At 38.9% G+C, this 20,503-nt stretch overlaps 1 protein-coding gene across 2 annotated transcripts in view; it reads left to right on the top strand.

Annotated features, from left to right (window-relative positions):
• Window positions 1-17,028, top strand: part of Anln (anillin, actin binding protein) — a 47,652-nt gene extending 30,624 nt beyond the window's left edge. The window contains exons 20-25 of one of the 2 annotated variants that reach the window (XM_070014262.1): window positions 614-726; window positions 2,143-2,196; window positions 8,321-8,407; window positions 13,597-13,704; window positions 15,528-15,700; window positions 15,862-17,028. In XM_070014262.1, coding sequence (XP_069870363.1) covers window positions 614-726; window positions 2,143-2,196; window positions 8,321-8,407; window positions 13,597-13,704; window positions 15,528-15,700; window positions 15,862-15,985 — 659 coding nt within the window. In that variant the 3' untranslated portion in view covers window positions 15,986-17,028. The remainder of the gene's footprint in view (window positions 1-613; window positions 727-2,142; window positions 2,197-8,320; window positions 8,408-13,596; window positions 13,705-15,527; window positions 15,701-15,861) is intronic. The other variant, XM_070014264.1, reaches the window with a different exon arrangement.
• Window positions 17,029-20,503: the final 3,475 nt, after the last annotated feature.

Genomic DNA, 20,503 nt, shown 5'->3' with positions numbered 1-20,503 from the left:
AGATTACTGCTAGAATAGCATACAGCTTGCTCACACCCATTTCAGGCACCATATTGATGATCTTATCATTGAGTACATGAGTGATCCTAGTCCTTGGCAGCCCCTCCCCCTTGTCCTGTACATTTGTTTTGTACCATCCACAATGCATTTACTTTTCACCATTCTGATCGGGATGGGCCCTGCATTGTGTCAGAAAAGCCAGGAGAAAAGGGAGGAGGATGGGGCTGGTTTCACTTACCTCCTTTGGGTTGTGGGTCTCTTTCCCTCTGGCACAGGAGAATGACTAAGAAGATCTGGGCAGTAGATAGCCTCTGGTTAATTCTGTCAGCCTGAATGTTAATAGTAATGAAGTGTTTCTATGGGAAAATTCTTTTGAATGTCTCATTTTTAGTTTCTGTTTCTTTAAAGACTCAACCATCACAAATGTTAAGGAGCACATGTACCTTATTGAAAACTTCTACATAGTTTTCTTTCAATGCTGGTGTTGTATTGCCCCACATTTAACAAGGAGGAAAATGAGGCAGTTTGATATCATTCTGTTGGGATAGAGTGAGGATGGTTATTAATTCGGAGAAAAGTCATGGGAACTAAAGCTAATGTCCTCTCCTTGCAGTCCTGGCCAGCCCAGGAGGCCTCCATGCTGTGCGCACCAGCAACTTTGCCCTGGTTGGGTCTCACACTCTGTCTCTGGCCTCAGTAGGACATACCAAGTTCACATTGGACAAGGTAATCCACGTTTGCTTACAAGTGTCTGGTGTCCTTATTACATTTAATTTTAGAAAAACCAGGTAAGGGGCTGGGAAGGTTCAGTGGTAGAGCGCTTGCCTTGCATGCATGAGGCTCTGGGTTCGATTCCCCAGCACCACATAATAAGCAAAAAGAAAAAAAAGCCGGAAGTGTTGCTGTGGCTCAAGTGGTAGAGCGCTAGCCTTGAGCTGAAGAGCTGAGGGACAGTGCCCAGGCCCAGAGTTCAGGCCCCACGACCAGACCCCCCCAAAAAAAAAAAAAAGAAAAAGAAAAAGAAAAACCAGGTCAATGAAAATTCCACAGTACTTCATGTATTTTGAATCTTTGGTTGAAAATATGCTATATGAGTTTACTGAAACAATACAGTTTTTAATATTGGAAATATTTCTCTTGTGTTTTAATTCTTTGTCACTTCTGAGTAAAGAAGTATTATTTCTTGCATTTAGATGTTAAATTTACAGTAACTTGCCTAGTTGAGCTGATAGTTTGGATTTAGTGTGGATTTAATTTCTGAGGTGGGGGAAAGATACATTTGTCTTTTAGAAAAGTCCTTTGGAAGCTAGGTGACTTCTTCCCCATACTTCCTCCTAAAATAAAGGCTTCAGAATTCAGACCTGTATTTTACTACTTTAAAAAAATTTTTTTTAAAATTTTATTACTTTTGCATGGGTTTCTGCCATAATGTAACTAACTGAACTTACATCTAGCAAGACCATTTGAAGGAGTGACAAAGCCAGAGGCAGTGGTATTCTTTAATTATCTTAAAACTTTTTCATTATCATATAATTGTGCAGTGATATTTTAACAAATATTCACAAAGTATACTGATCAAATCAGGGGAATTAGTATTTCCTTCTCCTGATTTCTGTGTGTTGGAGCCTTGGAGCTCTTGTCTTCTAACTCTAGGTAAAGTCTACACAGTAGTAGGTGCTAAGGAGCTCTTGTCTCCCTGCTGTGCTGTACACCACTAGAGTTCAGTCCTTCTACCTCACTGTTGAGGTACTGGTACAAAGGCTCCCTCCATCCTTCTCCCTCCCCTTCTCTGCATTCAGATTGGCCTTTTATATCTGCCTGAGAGACATTATTATAAGAGATGTCTGCAGGGCCAATATAGATATGAAGCCCTATAGAGAATAGAAGGCCTGGTTTTAACATCTCTTATTTTCCCAGTAGGAAATAATGTGTTAACAAAAGCAATCTAACTTTAAAATTCTATGAAATGTTTTCTTTTAATTAACAAAAAAGCTGACTGTATTTGAAATTTTGACTACTCAGTAGTGTATTAATGTATTTTAACATGTTAATTTCTAAAATTCTGGGTAACTTTTTTTTTTTTTAGTAGTTCAGTTAGTTTTACAAGTTGAGTGATCCTGAGTCTTTTTTTGTTTGTTTTAGATAAATTATGATGTAAAAGAGCGAGAGCTACTGAGCTATTTGTTCCAGGAAAAGGTTGCTGTTATTTTCTTTGCTTGAAACTAATAGTTTAAGAAACTAGTTCTTAATTTTTTGTTCATGTGTGTTTGTTTCACTAACTACTCATATATCTTTTGTTATTTGGGATAATTAAGGACATTATTCTTACTTGGATCTTACATATGACCATCTTTTTTCTCCACTCAGAATGCTTTATGGCTCCCTTTCATACTCCTCCATTTCCCACGCATGCTTGAGATTGGGGTTTTCTCTGTGTTCTTCCTTCCATTTTATAATTCTTTAACATTCTGTATTCACTTCAGTATTGATTTTTCTTTCTGAGTACCTATTAGAATACCAAATTAGTAACACTGTTTAAAACTAAAATTGTTCACTATTTCTGACTTCCCACGTACTGCAAGAGGTACTGGTGATACCTTAAATACTAGTAGAAAACCTGTATAGTCCAGATTGGCTAATTTATACATGGTTATATTGATGAGACTTTGTATTAATGCTAAATTTATGCTGAACATAAACATTTTAAATATACTTATAAAGATCAATTACAAGCATTCTGCGAGATTCTAGGAATACTAATTAACAAAATGCTGGGCTGTGTTTTTATCTTAAATTCTTTAGAGAATACTTGGGATTTATAAATTACATAAATACAAGAACTGGAGTTCTTGTTTTTCTTACTATGTAGCTAAGTTATACATATGTAAGAGATTTCATTAATCTTAAAGTTGAGATTACAGTGACAAATTTTAAATATGACTGTTCTTTTGGAAGTTTTTGGCACAATTTAATTCAAAATGTCATCCTAAAAATAACATTAATTATACTTCCATTTTAAAATAACTCCTTCAAAATTACAACTTAAATTGCCAGCTATGTGACTGAATGCAAAATCAAATCAGCAAACTTAATTGGTTATCTTTTACTCTTAAGCGTTAAGTCAAATAGTGGACAATTGCAATATAATTTTATGAGCAATGGGAAAGCAGAAATGTATTTAAGTAACTTGTGGGTGTTGTGTTTGTGTACTGAAGATGACATTTTCTTTTTAGTTACTATGGAAATGTGAGACCTATGCTAGAAGGTTCTGGTTTAATGGACCTTGAGAGATGGGGCAGTTCTTCCTTGTCTACAGATACTGCTGAGTATGAGGGGAGGGTTTGTTTATTGTACTGGGGCCTTGCCAGGAATTCCTGAGCCAGAGAGTTACAGGGTTATCTATAAGATCCTCCACAATGGAATTTCTGTGGGACTTGATGCCATCTGCTTGCTCTCTAGATTGATAGCACCAACAATAGATTGCTATCTTACTAGAGCTTTTAGATGCTGAAGTTAAGCGTGGCATCCGAGAGTATAAATACTGAATTTCATACCCTCTGTTTCAGTAGGGAATCCAATGTAGTCATCTTTCTGTACTTGGATGGAAAATGAGAAAAGGAGGTCCCAAAGTTCATCTGACTTAAAAAACCTCTTACAGAGGAAACTTTCCTTTTAGAAAACAGAGACCTAAGTAAACAACTATTGAGAACTATAGAATTTGGGGGTTAGAGGTACACTGCTTTAGACTCATCTGCCTAAAGTTTATGCCTGCTAGGCTGTGTAATTGTTAATAGTGCCCTTTCATTTAAAACCATGCCAGCATGTAGTTTATTACACCATCACCCTGGTCATAGGTTGCATCTTACAGCTTTAACAATACGGTAGACTCTTGGTATCAACAGGTTTACAGTTATGAAGTAGTTAGTCACAGAGTATGAAATTTCTTTTGCCCTATTTGTTCTTATTTCTGGAACTCCAGCTAAGCATACATTAGACTGAGTCATTTTCCTACAATTCCATGCACATTTATGTCTTCATTTCAGATCATTTCTAGTGACTTGTTTTGAAGTCCACCTACCCTTATCCTGATGCATCTAGTGAATTTTTCAATCCAGATTTTTTAGTTCTTAAATTTCCATTTGTATCTCTTTCACAACTACTGTGTCTCTGCTGAAATTCTCTATCTTTTCACTTTTGCTTATTTTTTCCCCCTAAATGTTCTTAATATAAGTGTCCTCATGGTCTAATTCCAGCTCTGTGGATCTGCTATTGACATTTCTCTTGATAAACACCACATTTTTTCTTTCTTTTTTGGGTCTGGTCTTGGGGCCTGAACTCTGGGCCTGGGCACTATCCCTCAACTCTTAAGCTCAAGGCTAGCGCTCTACCACTTGAGCCACAGCGCCACTTCCGGCTTTTTTTCTTTTTGCTAATATGGTGCTGAGGAATCGAACCCAGGGCCTCATGCATGCAAGGCAAGCGCTCTACCACTGAGCCACCTTCCCAGCCCCGGGAATGAACTTTCTATAGCTACTTCTAGGGATGTGCAGTGGGATGAACTCAGTGGACATAATTAAGAATAGTTTTAAGTATGCATCTTTGGCTCTGCCTGGTAGATCAGCCAGCATGGACAGTAAAGTGTCATTGCATCACGACAGCACTGGGATGACTTGAGGCTGACCCAGACCTTATTCATGCTAGACTTGGACAGTTCTTCTGCAGAGAGACCCAACATTAGCTTTCCCATGAGCTGCGAAGTAGCATACTTCCACCCTGTCTGCACTGCAGATTTGAATTGTATGTGGAGTACATTGCTTTGGAAATCTCCTAGAAGTAAAATGGTGCAAACATCAAGAGAAAGCTACACCATGGCATATATTAGCACTATGTTGTGATACTAAAAGGCAAAATAGCTCTTAGAGTGAAGTGAGTGTATATTTGTATGTGTGTGTGTGTGTGAAAAGTCCAGGTTAGACACAATGAGTTGATATCCTAATAAACCCATCATAAGGTGAAAATGTATTTTATCCACGAAAACTACTGGACATTGCAATTTAGCTTGCATTACCTTAAGCATGTTCAGAACACTTAATCTAAGTTGAGAAAAATCATCTAGCATAATGTCTATTTTGTAATAAAACACTGGCCTATGTAGTGTATTCAATTCCTGTATCCAAATCTCTCCCCTCAAAAGGAAAAACAAAAAACAACAAACTGTTGACTTAGGCAACTGTAGAGTGACAGTAATTTACCTTCCTGATTGGTTGACTGGAGATGGTTTAGGTACCCAGCATCCCTGAAAAAAATTCAGAATGCCGAATTCTAAGTGTGGTTTCTATGAGTGCACATTTGCTTTTGTACCATTGTAAGAATTTTTTTTCTTTTTTTTTCTTCTTTTTTTTTTTTTTTGGCCATTCCTGGGGCTTGAACTCAGGGCCTGAGCGCTGTTCTTGAGCTGCATTTGCTCAAGGCTAGCATAGCACTCTACCACTTGAGCCACAGTGCCACTTCTGGCTTTTTCTGTTTATGTAGTACTGAGGGGTCAAACCTAGGGCTTCATGCATGCTACGCAACACTCTACCACTAAGCCACATTCCCAGCCCTGTAAGAATGTTTTCTTACATGTTTAATTTTTTCCATCAATAAAGCTTGTTATTGTTATAACAAAATGATATACAGTTAATCTATAGCATCAGAAAGCATATGAGATGGAGGGGAGGGCACAGTCACAGAACACACTATTGCATGGCTGCTCTATGTGAGCTCAATGAAGTTGTGACATCATTGTGTTCAGTTTGCTACAGAAACCTTAAATGTAAAATTCAGTGACTACAGCTGTATCCCATGACACAGATACTCTCATGGCTGCCTTCAGTCATCCTCAGGCCCACACCAACTTTGGCTTCATTTCTGTCATCACCTTGATTTTGCTCGTCCTCAAGGACAGGCTCACATATGTGTATTCTTTAGTGTGACTAAAGATATTTTTGAGATAGTTTTTCATGTTGTCTGTATTAGTAGTGCATTTTTGTTGTTGATATATTGAGGTAAAGTTTATATTACAGAAGTAGCAATTTTGAAATGATCAGTGTCTGTTCATAAAGACAGTGTTGTGCAAGCAGCCATCCTCTCTGTTAGTTCTGAGACATTGCCTTGCCCATTTCACCTGCCTAGCCCAAACAACCACCAAATAGACACTCTGTTTTTATGGATGAATGTATCCTGAGTATTTCATATAAAAACACAGTAATAGAACATGTGTCCCTGATGTCCATCTTCTTTGTGTGTTTTAGGAGTACATTCATGATATAGCATGCATTAGTGTTTAATCCTTTTTATGTCTGAGTAATTGTCTATTGTATGTTTATACCACGTTTTGTTTCTTCATCTGTTGTTGGTATTTGAGTTGTTCCTGCCCCTTGGCTGCTGTGATGTGTGTACATCCGATTCATTAGCTGTATTAGTTCTTTTGGGCCTATATCCAGGTATGTGATTGGGAGTCAAATAGTAACTCAGTTTATTTTTTTATTATTTATTTATTTATTTATTTATTTTTGGGTCCGGTAGTGGGGCCTGAACTCTGGGCCTGGGCACTGTCCCTCAGCTCTTCAGCTCAAGGCTAGCACTCTACCACTTGAGCGACAGCGCCACCTTCGGCTTTTTTCTTTTTTTGCTTATGTGGTGCTGAGGAATCGAACCTAGGGCCTCAGGCATGCAAGGCAAGCACTCTACCACTGAGCCATCTTCCCAGCCCCAGTTTAATTTTTTAAAGGTCTCCCAAACTGTTTTCCTCAGTACCTATGACATTTGATGTTGCCTCCAGTAACATGGCTCTTGTTTCTCCATGCCACCACCAGTGCAAGTTCTTTATCTCCCTTTTAAAAGTTGTGACAATCCTGGTCAGTGCAAAATGTCATCATTGTGGGTTTGATTTGCATTTCCCTAAGGACTATTGACTGAGTATCTTTCCATGTGTTGTTGGAAAATATAAACAAAATGTCTTTTAAGGACTTCTTCCAAACAGGTTGAGTTGTTTATTTGAGTTATCTTGTTTTTGTCTTTGGGGTTTTGTTTTTATGTTCTCTTGTTGCTGAGTTCTTTGGATGCTGTCAACAAAGCACTACTTAGCTCTGTGAGTCACAGGGAAGATGGGAAGGTAAACAGCACTGTGAGGCGCTGACTCCATTGTTGTTGACAAGTAGTAAGAAGTGGGATTTATATGGTTACATGGTAGTTTGTTTTTAATTTTTGTAGAGCGTCCATATTGATAGGTGTTCAGTTTTGCTTTTTTGAAAGAGTCTCACTAAGTAGCTGAGGCTGCCCTTGAACTCACTATCCTCCACTTAAGTGAGAATTGCAGAAGTGTACCATTACAAGTCAAAAAGGTTTTTAGTCTTGATGAGGTCTAGTTTATTTTTTTCTTGTGTTGCTTGTACTTTTAGTCACATAACAAAATTAATTGCCAAATCCATCATAAAGTTTTATTTCTGTCTTTTCTTGAATTCTGTAATTTTTAGCTTATAATTAAGTCACTATCCCTCATGAGTTAACTTTTTTATATGGTTTGAAGTAGAAGTCAAACCTCACTCTTTACATGTGAGTGTCCAGTTTTCTCAACACTGTTGAAGATCACTCTTTCTTTAAATGATCTTGGCACCCTTGTCAAAAATCAATGGATGGTTAGGATTTATTTTAGGAGCGTGAATTCAGTTTTGTTAATTGCCTATCCTGTGCTGGACCAGAATCATGCTATCTTGACTACCAGTGCTTTGAATTAATATTTGAAATTATGATTCCTTTAGTTCTCTTGTTGTTCTTTTTCTTAAAGATTATTTTGGTTGCTGTGGTTTTTTGCAATTTCATGTGAATTCAAGGATTGATTTTCCTGTTTTTGAGTTTGTTGTTCCTTATTTCTGGGTAGAGTTATATTGTATGAATACATATTTTATGAATGATACTATACTGTATAAATTGTATTACAGTGGATTTATCCAGACTTGTATTCAACTGAGTGCATTCTGGTGATGGTGAATGAATAGGCACATGTATTTGATTCTTAAATCTGTGTTGTCTTTCTCATAATAATTTGGAGCTTAGGACTTTTGGTTTTGTCAAGTGATACCTTTAAATGCAGTTACTCTTCAAAGGCATTTGTTGCTAAGGAAGCAGTGGCTTTTGGGCCATATCTTTTACATTCCAGCTTTAGAAAATGATGTGTTTCAAGGAGTAATATTTCTCTGTTCATGATTTATACATGTTTTATCAAGAAAAATAATACTTTGAAACTCTTGTGCAAATAATTGACCTGCTTTCTTCACAGGTACCCTTTTTATCTTCTTTGGAGGGTCATATTTATTTAAAAATAAACTGCCAAGTGAATTCAAGTGTTGAAGAAAAAGGATTTCTCGTAAGTAACATCCCATAATCCTACCTGTCTTCCCTCTGTCCTGTGAACTCTAGGTTTGGGGCTCTGTAGGAATGAAGGTCTATGTGATCCCACGATGAACCAGCTCTGTGATGATTTGCTTCATGCTACTCACTGTGCAAATGCAGGAATGAAAGATAACTCTCCGCTCAGGGTTGGGTTAAACAAAGTGAGCAGGGACACACATTACAGTAGGAGAAGGCAAAGGAGAGTAGAGATGGGAACTGTGGGTAGTCAAGAATAATGAAGCTACTAGAGGAAGCAACTTCTGAACTGTTGAGTAAGTTAGCCAGGAGGAAAGAGAGGAAAGAGGGTCATTCTCCTTTATAGACAATGGCCTGGGGTCCTCCTTCACACCCTCCTCCCTCCCCAAACGAAAGATGGGAAGGCACACTTGTAGCAGGTGTTTGGGATAGTGAAAGCTTAGCATTTGGTGGTGGTGGCTGGGAGGAGGAGGGTTTAGCTACAGAAGATGGACCTTTTAAAGAATTTGGACACTGTTCTGAAGCTTATGGGTTCTTATTATAGAGTTTGAAGCAGAGGAAATCATCACAATTGGGATTTTCTTTTTACTTTTAAGTCATTCAAAATTAATATTCTTATGATCCTTTCAGGATTTAATCTTTTTTTTTTTATGGGAATTCTTTGCTTTTAAAATGTATTTATTTGTAAAGATTTTATTATGTAGTTGTTCAAAGAGGTTACAATTCCATAAATCAGATTATGAATACAATGTATCTTGATCCGTCACCCCTTCCATCTTGATAATTCTTCTTGTCCTAAGTAATAGTTTAAAATTATTTTTTGACATTAATATCTGCATAAAGAAATCTGTAGAGTGACAGACGTTTTCGTCCACATTTAGGAATACAAGAGAAACCTGAGCATCTTTACACACAAATGTGTGGGTTTAATAGGCCAAGAGGTTGAAGATGGGGCATAGACCTAGAGTAACTCCTTGAGGAGTGTCATGAGAGGAAGAAATGAGCGTAGGCCACAGGTTGCAAGAATTGCCCTTTTCCCATTATCAGAGAAGGACGGGGGAGGGATGATGCATAGAAGATTGTGGGCATGGTGAAGCTCTAGGACATAAAATTTGGTGGACAGAGGGATGGTACCAATCAGGTTGCGGTTGCTATCAGTGCAGGAAGAGACCTGGACTTCAGCTGGGTAAAGTGGTTTCTGATGGACACTAGGAATAATCATTGTAATGCGTTCCTTTCTTCTTAGCTTTCCACTGCAATCCAGCAGGTGGCACTAGGTAGTCTTGCAAAAAGTGTGATTGGTTTCAGTTTGTTTTAAATAGAATTAAGATCTAAACTCCATATTTAATGTCTTACCTTTTAATATAAATATTTTCCTATTTCATTGTACACACGTTTAGCAACAGATAGCTGGTTCACTTGCATATAGTTTTTGAACTGTGCTCCTATGCACTCCCTCTTGCCGCCTAGTTATTTATTTATTTATCTATTTATTTATTTTTTCTGTATATATTTTTTAATTGTGAAAATACCATACAGAGGGGTTACAATTACTTGAGTAAGGAAATGAGTACATTTCTTATCAAGCATTGTTTCCTCCTCCTTTGTTACCCCTTCCCATCCCTTCCCAGCTCCTTCCCCCTTCCCATCTCCCCGCCCCCTCCCCCACGCCAAATCATTTTTGTACATCTCATTGTTGCAATGGGTCCACCTGTATCCCTATTTAAACAATTTGTTTTTCCCTTTCCCTCCACAAATTATACCCACATCAAATATAGTGAAAACGGGTTATACTGTAGGGGAGGGGCATACAAAGCAACAAAGAAATCATCTTATAAATATGTTAGAAACAATAGCAAGAAAGAAAAAAACATTTGAGTCCTTATCTTGGGGTTCATTTCACCTAACATCAACTTATCTGACCGTTTCTGCTTGTCTCAGACATATACTAGTTATTGCAAATAAGGGAAACCGTGGGACCTATGTTTCTTTGCACCTGGCTTACTTCACTTAATATAATTTTGTTTTATTCCCACTCAGAGCAATAAAGTAGTTAAGAGCTCCGGACTGCTGTGCACTACCCTTAAAGAGCAGGTGCTTTAGTATTCCAGTCCCCAGTACAAAGCAGAGGTCCTGATCGAAAGGAAGCTGCTTGGCTCACTTCTCTTCCTGCTGGGCCAGAGCCAGCGGGAGGAAGAATCCAGTAACCTGACAGGCTGGTGCCCATCAGGTTGTCAAGTGGTCCAGCTCAGCCTCCACAGTGAGCAGGAGCAGAAGAGCATTGTGGCCGGGCAGCTGGAAAGTTCCAGTTCTGCCTGGTGTTATGTGTTGTCACTTTACTTCTAACTGGTGTTATTCTGATCCATCAAAATTTCCATAGCCATCTATTCCTTTATAACAGGTAAACATAGACACAGGAGGGAGCCAGTGAGTCATCTATTAACTTTTGTGCTTAAGATGAAAATAACAAGATTTCTTCCTTGACTGGGTTGCCCAGGCATGGCTTGGGGAAAGAAAGGAGGAGAAAAGGGTATTTTTAAATGTGCTGAGAATGGCACCTCTCACAACACATGCTAGCCACATCAGGTTAGGTTGTATTATCAATCAGCTACTGCAGAGAGGAAAGATGTGGTGGGTTGTTGATGCCAGGGGACTCAGGCCAATGACTGTCATTGCAGACGTCTGCAGGCACCCGCAGAATGGTTGTGTCCCACCAGGAAAACTGTGTATTTGTGACAGAGAACATGAGGAACACAAAGCCTAGAATAGACTCCACTCGGGCCCTTGCTAGCCTCTGTCACGTCATCGTCACCCGTTTACCTTGCTTTGTTCTTTACATAAAACTTCCTAAAGTAGTTTTTAAAATCATTAGTGAGGATTGGAATAGAAGTTAGGGCTCTGATGAACTGCAGCTGAAAGCAGTGAGGCCCCCTCAGCTCTGCCTCTGCTGTGTAAGTGGAAGTAGTCCTTGGACAAAGCCGATGTGTCCTCAGTGACTCTAGAGCTCCGAGCCCACATGACTACTACCCTTACTAGAAGATCACTTGCTTTCCTTAGGCCCCAGCTGCACAGATCTGACTTCAGAGGATGCTCACTCCATGTGTGGGGAGTAATGGGAGGTAAAAAGCTCAAGTATGGCTTTACCGTGGTGTCCATCCGGGTGCCTTGTCATCCCTGACTCCTTCTGGTCCCCGTAGAAAACTCAGTACAATGTTGTTTTGATTATATTTCTTTTATGGCTAGGGAAGTTGAGCATTTCTTCATGTGTCAATTGGCCATCCTTATTTCCTCTTCAGAGAAGTTTCTCTGTAAGTCTTTAGCCCACTTATTAATTGGGCAGTTGTTTCTTTGAGGATTTGTTGTTGGGGATTTAATTTGTTGAGTTCCAGGTATGTTTTAGATATGAGACCCTTGTCCGTTGTATGGCTAGTGAAGATCTTCTCCCAATCTGTGGGCTTTCTATTGATCTTGCTAGTTATATCCTTTGCCATGCAGAAGCTCTGCAACTTCATGCAATCCCATTTGTCCAACCTTTCTTTGATTTGTTGTGTTCCTGGGTCTCTATCCAAGGAGCCCTAGAGTTTCTTCTATTCCTTCTTGTAATGTTTTCAGGGTGTCTGCTTTTATTTGAGGTCTTTGATCCATTTGGAGTTGATTCTGGTGCAAGGTGATATATAAGGATCTGTCTTTAGTTTTCTACAGGTGTTTAACCAATTTTGTCAGCACTATTTACTGAAGAGGCTGTCTTTCTTTCATTCTATTGTTTTAGCTCCCTTATCGAAGATTAAGTGGCTATTGGTCTGTGGGTTCATTTCTGTCTTCAGTTCTATTCCATTGAGATTCCACCTCACCCCAGTTAGAATGGCTATAATCAAGAAATCTAATAACAACAGGTGCTGGAGGGGATGTGGCCAAAAAGGAACCCTACTGCATTGTTGGTGGGAGTGTAAACTTGTTCAACCACTTTGGAAAGCAGTATGGAGATTCCTCAAAGACTATACATAGAGCTCTCCTATGACCCAGAAATCCCCCTTTGGGGCATTTACCCAAACAATCACAAACAAGGCCATACTAAAGCTACCAGCACAACTATGTTTATTGCAGTATTATTCACCATACCTAAGATATGGAACCAACTCAGATGGCCCTCAGTAGATGAGTGGATCAAGAAAATGTGGTATATTTATACAGTGGAATTCTATGCCTCCATCAGAAAGAGTGGCACCGCCCCATTTGTTAGGAAGTGGAAAGACTTGGAAAAAAATATATTAAGTGAAGTAAGCCAGGCCTAAAGAAACATGGGTCCATGGTTTCCCTTATTTGCAATAACTAGTCTGCATCTTGGATAATCTTACCAGACAAGCAGAAAAGGTCAAAACCTATGTACATATGACCATATAAGATGATGCTAAGTGAAATGAACCCCAAGGTAGGGACACAAGAAGTTTTATCTTTGTTGCTGTTGTTTTTAATGTACTATGTGATTTTTTTTTTTGTTTCTTTTGTATGTTCTTCCCTCATAGTATAACCTCTGTTTTTGCTGTATTTGATTCTGGTGCCCTGCATCTTGTATGTTCATTTTTCTAATTTGGGGAGGGGAAAGGGAAATGACAAAATGCTGAAACAAGGATACAGGTTGACCCATTGTAACAATGAGATGTACAAGACACTATGTTGAAAATGAACTTTACAACTTGGTGGGGAGAGGAGTTGAGGAGATGGGGTGGGAGGGGATAGGAGGGGAAAAACAAAGGAGGGGATAACAATGCTTGATAGGAAATGTACTCATTACCTTATGAATGTATCTGTAACCCTTCTGTACAGTATCTTTACAATAAAATATATATTAAAACAAAAAACTCAGTGCAGTCTTCTCTAGGAAGACCAATCTGCTTAGAATCATTTTACTTTATTTTCCTCTCTGGTGCATGGTTAAGGATCATTTGATGATTGATCAGGCTTGGAAAAGTTTAGGTCCAAATATATTAGGGGTTATGTGGATGTCCTTAAATGCTTGTAGATGACATTGAAATGCATTTCTGATGTGCCCAGCCAGAGTGTTCATTACCAAGGTAAAAGGCACCATTAAAATCCTTGATTTCAACATGAAAGAGGACACAGCTGAAATTTAACATGCTGAATCAGCGCCACGGGTTCTAAAGCCTGCCTTTCAATTGACTTTTCCAGACCATATTTGAAGATGTTAGTGGTTTTGGTGCCTGGCACCGGCGGTGGTGTGTTCTTTCTGGAAATTGTATCTCGTACTGGACGTACCCGGATGACGAGAGAAGGAAGGTAATCTAAATAGTCAGTTGTGCACGTTGACTTCCATGGGGTGTTTTTGCACATGGCACCCTGCCTGCATGAGACCTGTGGGAGTGCTTATGTACATGTATGTGCTTCAGTAGATGTTCTATATCCTGTATCTATTACTCTTAACACACTCCCAGGTATATGTTTTTCTTCTTTCCTCTTGAAATAGTCATAATGTTTTTTGCTGACATGTGTTTATAGACAGCAGCTAATGGAAATGTATGAAATTCAATTTGGTGTTATTAAAAGATAGTATCTGTGCCATAAAACGCACTCCTATCTAACTTGCATTCTCCCTTGTCTCCCTTGTTCCTGTTTGCTGTTCTCCCTGGCCTCTGCTGATCACTGTGTCATCAACTCCATGTATGTAGGTTCTACATATAGAAGTGATATGTGGTATCTGTCTCAGATTCCACATTTAGCAATGACATCATGCGTTATTTGTCTTGGGCTGAGTAGATCCCACGGTGCATGTACTATACTCAGTTTGCTACCTGCTGACGGCCACTGGGTTGTGTTCACGACCAGCTGCTGCCATGTACATTCAGTGCTGACCTCTATTGGACACACTGATTTTAGTTCCCTTGAGACCAGGCACAGTTGTGGGCTGATCAGTGCTTCCACAGAGGAACCTCCACATACTTTTCCAGATTTGCTCAGCTGTACAGAGGGGTTGATTTACTGTGTCCTCACCAATAATCATTATATTTTGTTCTTAAAATAGTACCCAGTCTACCAGGTGTGAGGCAATGCCTCCTCGTGGTTTTGAGTTGCATTTCTTGAGGACTGGAGTTGGTTATTTGTGTCTTCTTTTGAGAAGTATCTGTTCCATATCCCACTTTATTTATTTATTTGTTTATTTATTTATTTATTTATTTTTGGGCATAGTTGGGGCTTGAAATCAGGGACTGAATGCTGTCCCTGAGTTTTTGAGCTTTTGTGACTCAAGTTAGTGTTCTACGACCTGAACCACAACTACACATCCTGCATTTTGGTGAGAGAGTCTTATGGACTTTACTGTCAGAGCTGGCTTTGAACCATGATCCTCAGATCTTAGCTTTTTGAGTAGCTAGGATTATAGGCGTAAGCTACTAGCACCCCAGCTAGTAGCTTGACCATTTTATAATAGAGTTATTTGGTTTCTGATTGTTAGGCTTTAACTTTTATTTATTTATTTATTTTTTTTTTAATTTTTTTATTGTAAAGATACTATACAGAGGGTTACAGTTACATGAGTGAGGTAATGAGTACACTTCCTCTTGAACATTGTTACCCCCTCCATTGTTTTCCCCCTACCATCCCCTCCCTCCCTCCCTTCCCCAAGGTTATTGTGATTAAGTGATTACTTAATTTCCGGAAATTCACAGTATTGTGGAATAATGATGCTCATTTAAAGTCACAAGTTCATTCTAACTTTCCTGGAGCAAATTGTCTATCACAGTCTGTAATATATAACGGTGCTCACATGTTATATACCATATATGTGATCAGCAGCATGGGGATATTTGGTAGTGGTTCAACCAGATGAGTGGGAGTTCTTTGTTTCTTAAGTCCTGTTAGTTTTGTCATATCACCTAACATTTTGGATTTATCATCCACTTATCAGGGAGACCATGTACTGTTTGTCTCTTCGTTCTTGGCTTACCTCGCTCAACATGATTCCTTCTAGCTCCATCCATTTCGGCTTTAACTTTTAAATAATGGCATTTTAAACTAATTTGTTCCAACTTAGACATCACTTATTCCTTACTGACTTAAATAGCCTTGTTTCTTTTCTATTAATATTTTGGAATTTATTTCTAAAGAATCCCATAGGAAGGATAAACCTGGCCAATTGTACCAGTCGTCAGATAGAACCAGCCAACAGAGAGTTTTGTGCGAGACGCAACACTTTTGAATTGATCACTGTCCGACCACAACAAGAAGATGACCGTGAGACTCTTGTCAGCCAGTGCCGGGACACGCTCTGTGTCACCAAGTATGTAGTGACCCATTATTATTTCTGTCAACTAAATAATTGCCCACTTTCTTCTTATCATGGCAGACTGTTTCTGTTTTGTTCTTTTCTTTTCCCCTAGCAGTGGTATAGGGAAATATGGACCTGGGTGAGAAATCTGAGTTTTTGTTTTGTTCTTCTAGGAACTGGCTATCAGCAGATACTAAAGAAGAGCGGGATCTCTGGATGCAAAAACTCAATCAGGTTCTTACCGATATTCGCCTCTGGCAACCCGATGCTTGCTACAAACCTATTGGAAAGCCTTAGATGTGGACATCTCCATTCCAAGGATAGGCTTTGAACAATGCCCTCAGAAAGCTCTTAAGAGCATCAGGTTTGCTTATTGGATTTTATGCTTTAACGGAAAGGGTTTGTGCATATATTCACTACCTATTATACAGTATTTATGTCTTTTGTATGTAAAACTTCAACTCCTTTCTCTTGTCATTCATAGGTGATTGGAAGTCAGTTCATTATAGTTGATTTTTGTAAAGTCTAAGTCCTAGTTTCCTCAAAGAATTCTAATTAGTTATTTACAACAACATATTTTTGTAAAAAGTAAGGCATTACGAGCGGTCTTCTAGGAGCTGTGGGTCTTGAAATAGCGGGGTGGCAGACAGAGACCTCTAGCTGCTGTAGTTTTCCCAAGAGGTGATCATGCATTGGTTACCTTAGATTTCTTACTAGAGTTCTAAGGAAGACTTCTATGGGACTTTACAGAAACATTTTTTGGTAATGGAGATGGAACTTCTTCACAGTGAGTTAGTGTATCCTGAGGCTGCCTTTAAGGATGTAGACATAGGGGATGTGCAAGTTGGTAACAATTACCCCATTTACGTTTACAGTTACTGTTCTACAGTGTGTGCACATTTTTTTTTATAGAACTTCAGCCTTTATCAAAACACTTATTTTTGCCTTGCAGCTGATAGACTCTCCAACATTAATTAGCATAATAATTCCTAATGCTTCTGCTGCACAAACAACATAAATTGCAGAGCCTTTTTATAAAAAGGAGTCAACTTTTTCTAAGCTGCTATGGACTTACACTTTGTTTGCCAAAGTTCTTGTCTACTCTTTTTTTCTTTTCTTCCACATCATATATATGATAGAGTCTAGAAGCCTATTTTTAAATCATTAAAATAAAACTATTATCACATATTACCTTTTAAAGCCTAATATCTTTTTTAATTTAAAAATATTATAAAGAATATATGAGTACACTAGGGATTTCTTCCCTGTATAATTAAAAGTTATTGATGGTTTCATCTATAAACACTAAATTCTGTCATCTGTCATTTCTTACTCATTCAAGTGTGTCTTTTCTTATGTATATTATACAAATGTATTTTATGACCTCTTACCTAAATAAATAATTGTAAATAGTTGAAGGAATTGGTTATTTAAGAAATGGTGTTTGTGGTTGACTGCTCTACATGTGCATGCTGAGACCGGCGGCTGCTTTTATGTACTTTTTTTACTTATTTTTTTGTGGTGCTGGGATTTGAACTGAAGGCCTCATACTTGCTAGGCAGTCATGCCACTCCTCCGTCTGTACTTTGGGAGGGGGTAGTTGGTGTAAGTACTTAGCAGATATTGGTGGTGATGACATCAGCCAGGTTGGATGGGGCTGATTGGGAGTTCCCTAGTATTAAAAATGTTTTTGTGCATTTTCCCATATTTCCTAACATGCAAATCACATAGACTATGTGTATACTTAAAAACATTTATATGATTATGTTCAGATATGCTCTATTCATGCTGTTTAAAGCAAACAAAACAACATGAGTACCCCAAGAGGTAACTGTATTCTGGTACATATAAAATGTTCAGTTCATGTTAGGAGACATTTAGGTTGAGGTGATTATGAAACATGGAGTTAGAAGCCCCTCAAACAACACTGCCCTGATGATTTAGCATCATCTCTGTGCAAGTGGAGGAGATTATCTGGATGTGTGAGATGAATGAAGAATTGAGAAAAGAAGCTCTGCTCTTTAGGGAAAAATTGTGGAGAAATTGTGACCACAGTCACAAAGCAGTTTAGTGAAAATATGAACTCAAATGCAACCATTAATTCAATAAAATGACTCATGTAAAAATCAGGTAAAGCCACAAATGAAAAAGCATAGATTTGATTGTATAAAAGAAGCCCTGCCTTACAAATATTTATAAATACAAAACACAGGCAATGGGAGAGAAAATATTCACAGCATACTTCATAATGAAAGAATCAATGTACACAATATAGGAGAGCTCCTAGTCTGGTCCGCATGACTCGAGTGTCTGGTGAGTACCAGGCCTTATCCCTGGTGTGGAATTTCATCTTTATCCCAATGAGATCTTTGGTAGCTTCACTAGGGCTGAATTTAGCCCCGGGTCTACCCAGGTGTGAATGCTCTGGCATTCACAGACCTCATCATTATATTGTGATACTTCTCTTGTTAGCAAGACGAAGAAAAATTAACTTAAGGAAAGGGGCAGTAGGGGAGTAGGAAATACATATCTACAAATACAAAGAGCCACAAATACATAAAAATTGAAAACCAATGAACAAAAAGTCAAATTGAAGCAGCCATGGTTTATTGACCCACAAGATGGAAAGGAAAGGTAGTAGTTCTGAGGACCAGAAAAAAAGAAATCTTATTCTTGTTGAGAATAAAAACTAGTAAAAACCTTGAAGAACAGTTTGTTAGTTTGCATGAATCTGTGCTAACAACCAAGATCCTAATTTGAGGTCAAACTCATGCGTCAGAGATGTTAATCGGGTCAAACTACTCAGAAATCTCAGAGCACTGGTAATTGGTGGGAGAGGCCTGCCATACCCTACCGCCTCAGGTCCCACTGGGGACACCAGCTCTTTGGCCTGGAGTGATGGAACTCTAAACTGTTTGCAGTTATCTTACCTTTCAGAGCCCTTAGATAAGGAAATATTCCCATTTTTATGCCCTGATTAGTGGTGTGGCTTTTGTAACTTTGTGGAATCTTGCCAAACAAATCCCTAAATTCTAAGTTTATTTACAGTAAACAACCTTAACTAGCCACATCCCAAGGATAGCATTCCATAGGTTAAAAGTCCTCATAGCAAATTTTCATTTATTTAACCAGTCCAGTTTGCAAGGCATTTAGGTATGTCATCTATTTTCTTTCTCTAGAAACAGCTTAGCTGTTTAATTCCATGTCTTCACTCTTCTGGGGCAAACTTACACATAGAAGATGATCACTGTGATAAGTTTTGTTTGTTTGTTTGGTTTTTTGTCATTTGAACTTAAGGCCTGGGCACTATCCTGGAGATTTTTCTGCTCAAGCCTAGGGCTCTATTACTTTGAGCTACAGTGCCACTTCTTATTTTCTGATGGCTAATTGGAGATAAGAGTTCCTGCCCAGCCTGGCTTTGAATAGTAATCCTCAGATCTCAGTCTCCCGAATAGCTAGGATTATAGGTGTGAGCCACCAGTGCCAAGCTTTGGGATAGTTTTTAAAGGGGGGAAAAAATAGAAACAACCTGAAAATCCGTCAGTGAGGAAGAAAATAAAAAGAATCTGCAAGCCCATAATAGGAAATTATGGTCCACATTTTCTGGAAAATACCCTATCATGGTCATCAAGAACAAAGCAAGACTAACTACCTGAAATGATTGACCTGGAAGATTCTCCAGAGTAACTTATAGTAAAGGGATACACTGTGTGACATAAAGCAATAGTGGGAGAAAAGCAGGGGGACCAACACCTTGGTGTATATAGGAGGATTGGGACCCTGGGGTGGAAGAGTGCTTAGATTTCAGACTATAGATTAGTTGATATGTTCGCAGTTACTATTTTCACATATTGCCTGTATTTCATGGACTCAGGAACACTTAAAAGTTAAAATCCGGGTGAAAAATGAGTGGGAGACTAAGTAGAGAGAGTTGACTGGATACGGATTGTGACGTTTCCGGAAAGGCCCAGGTGCAATCATAGTTTGGTGGGAAAATGTTGAAGGAAGCATAATTTGGGATAAGGAAATGAAGAGTATAAAGTTTGTCCCTAAAACCACTTATATCTGGTATTTTAAAAAAATCTTTTTGGGGCTGGGAAGGTGGCTCAGTGGTAGAGCGCTTGCCTTGCATGCTCGAGGCCCTGGGTTCGATTCCTCAGCACCACATAAGCAAAAAGAAAAAAAAAGCCGGAAGTGGCGCTGTGGCTCAAGTAGTGGAGCACTAGCCTTGAGCTGAAGAGCTGAGGGACAGCGCCCAGGCCCAGAGTTCAGGCCCCATGACCGGACCCAAAAAGAAAAAAAAAGAAAAAAGAAAAAAATCTTTTTGGAGTCTTTGTATTTATGACTTACATATTGCTGGGTAAAAAATTTCCCCTCAAACTTAGTGAACTAAAGTGACAATAACACTGACCACTATGTGGTTCTGGGGGTCAGGGTTCGGGACTTGGCTTAGCAGGGTGCTCTGGCTTGGGTTTGTTGACAGCTGCCCAGGTCTATAGACCATCCAAGTCCTACCCTGGAGAAGGACGTGCTTCTGTTCCCTTGCCTGGCTGTTGGATGGATTTGTCTCACACAGTGGTTGCATGGGGAAGGTAGACATTTTAGCAAGGATTTTAGAACATGACAAGATAATGTCTTGGGAATTCAGGACCTTTGGTGAGGCTTAATTCTATTCATTTAAATCATCTTTTTATTATGGAATACTTACAAGAACAGATATAGATTCCCTTTGTTCTAGGCTATCTTTTCCAGGATATACATACAGTAATCAGCCTTGGAAGACATGGAAAGTGCCTCAGAGCAGATAGCAGATCT

Source organism: Dipodomys merriami, unplaced genomic scaffold, assembly GCF_024711535.1.
Source record: "Dipodomys merriami isolate MVZ:Mamm:240054 unplaced genomic scaffold, mDipMer1.0.p SCAF_94, whole genome shotgun sequence".
Classification (NCBI taxonomy): Eukaryota; Metazoa; Chordata; class Mammalia; order Rodentia; family Heteromyidae; genus Dipodomys; species Dipodomys merriami.
This window is presented reverse-complemented; position numbering and strand designations above follow the sequence as displayed.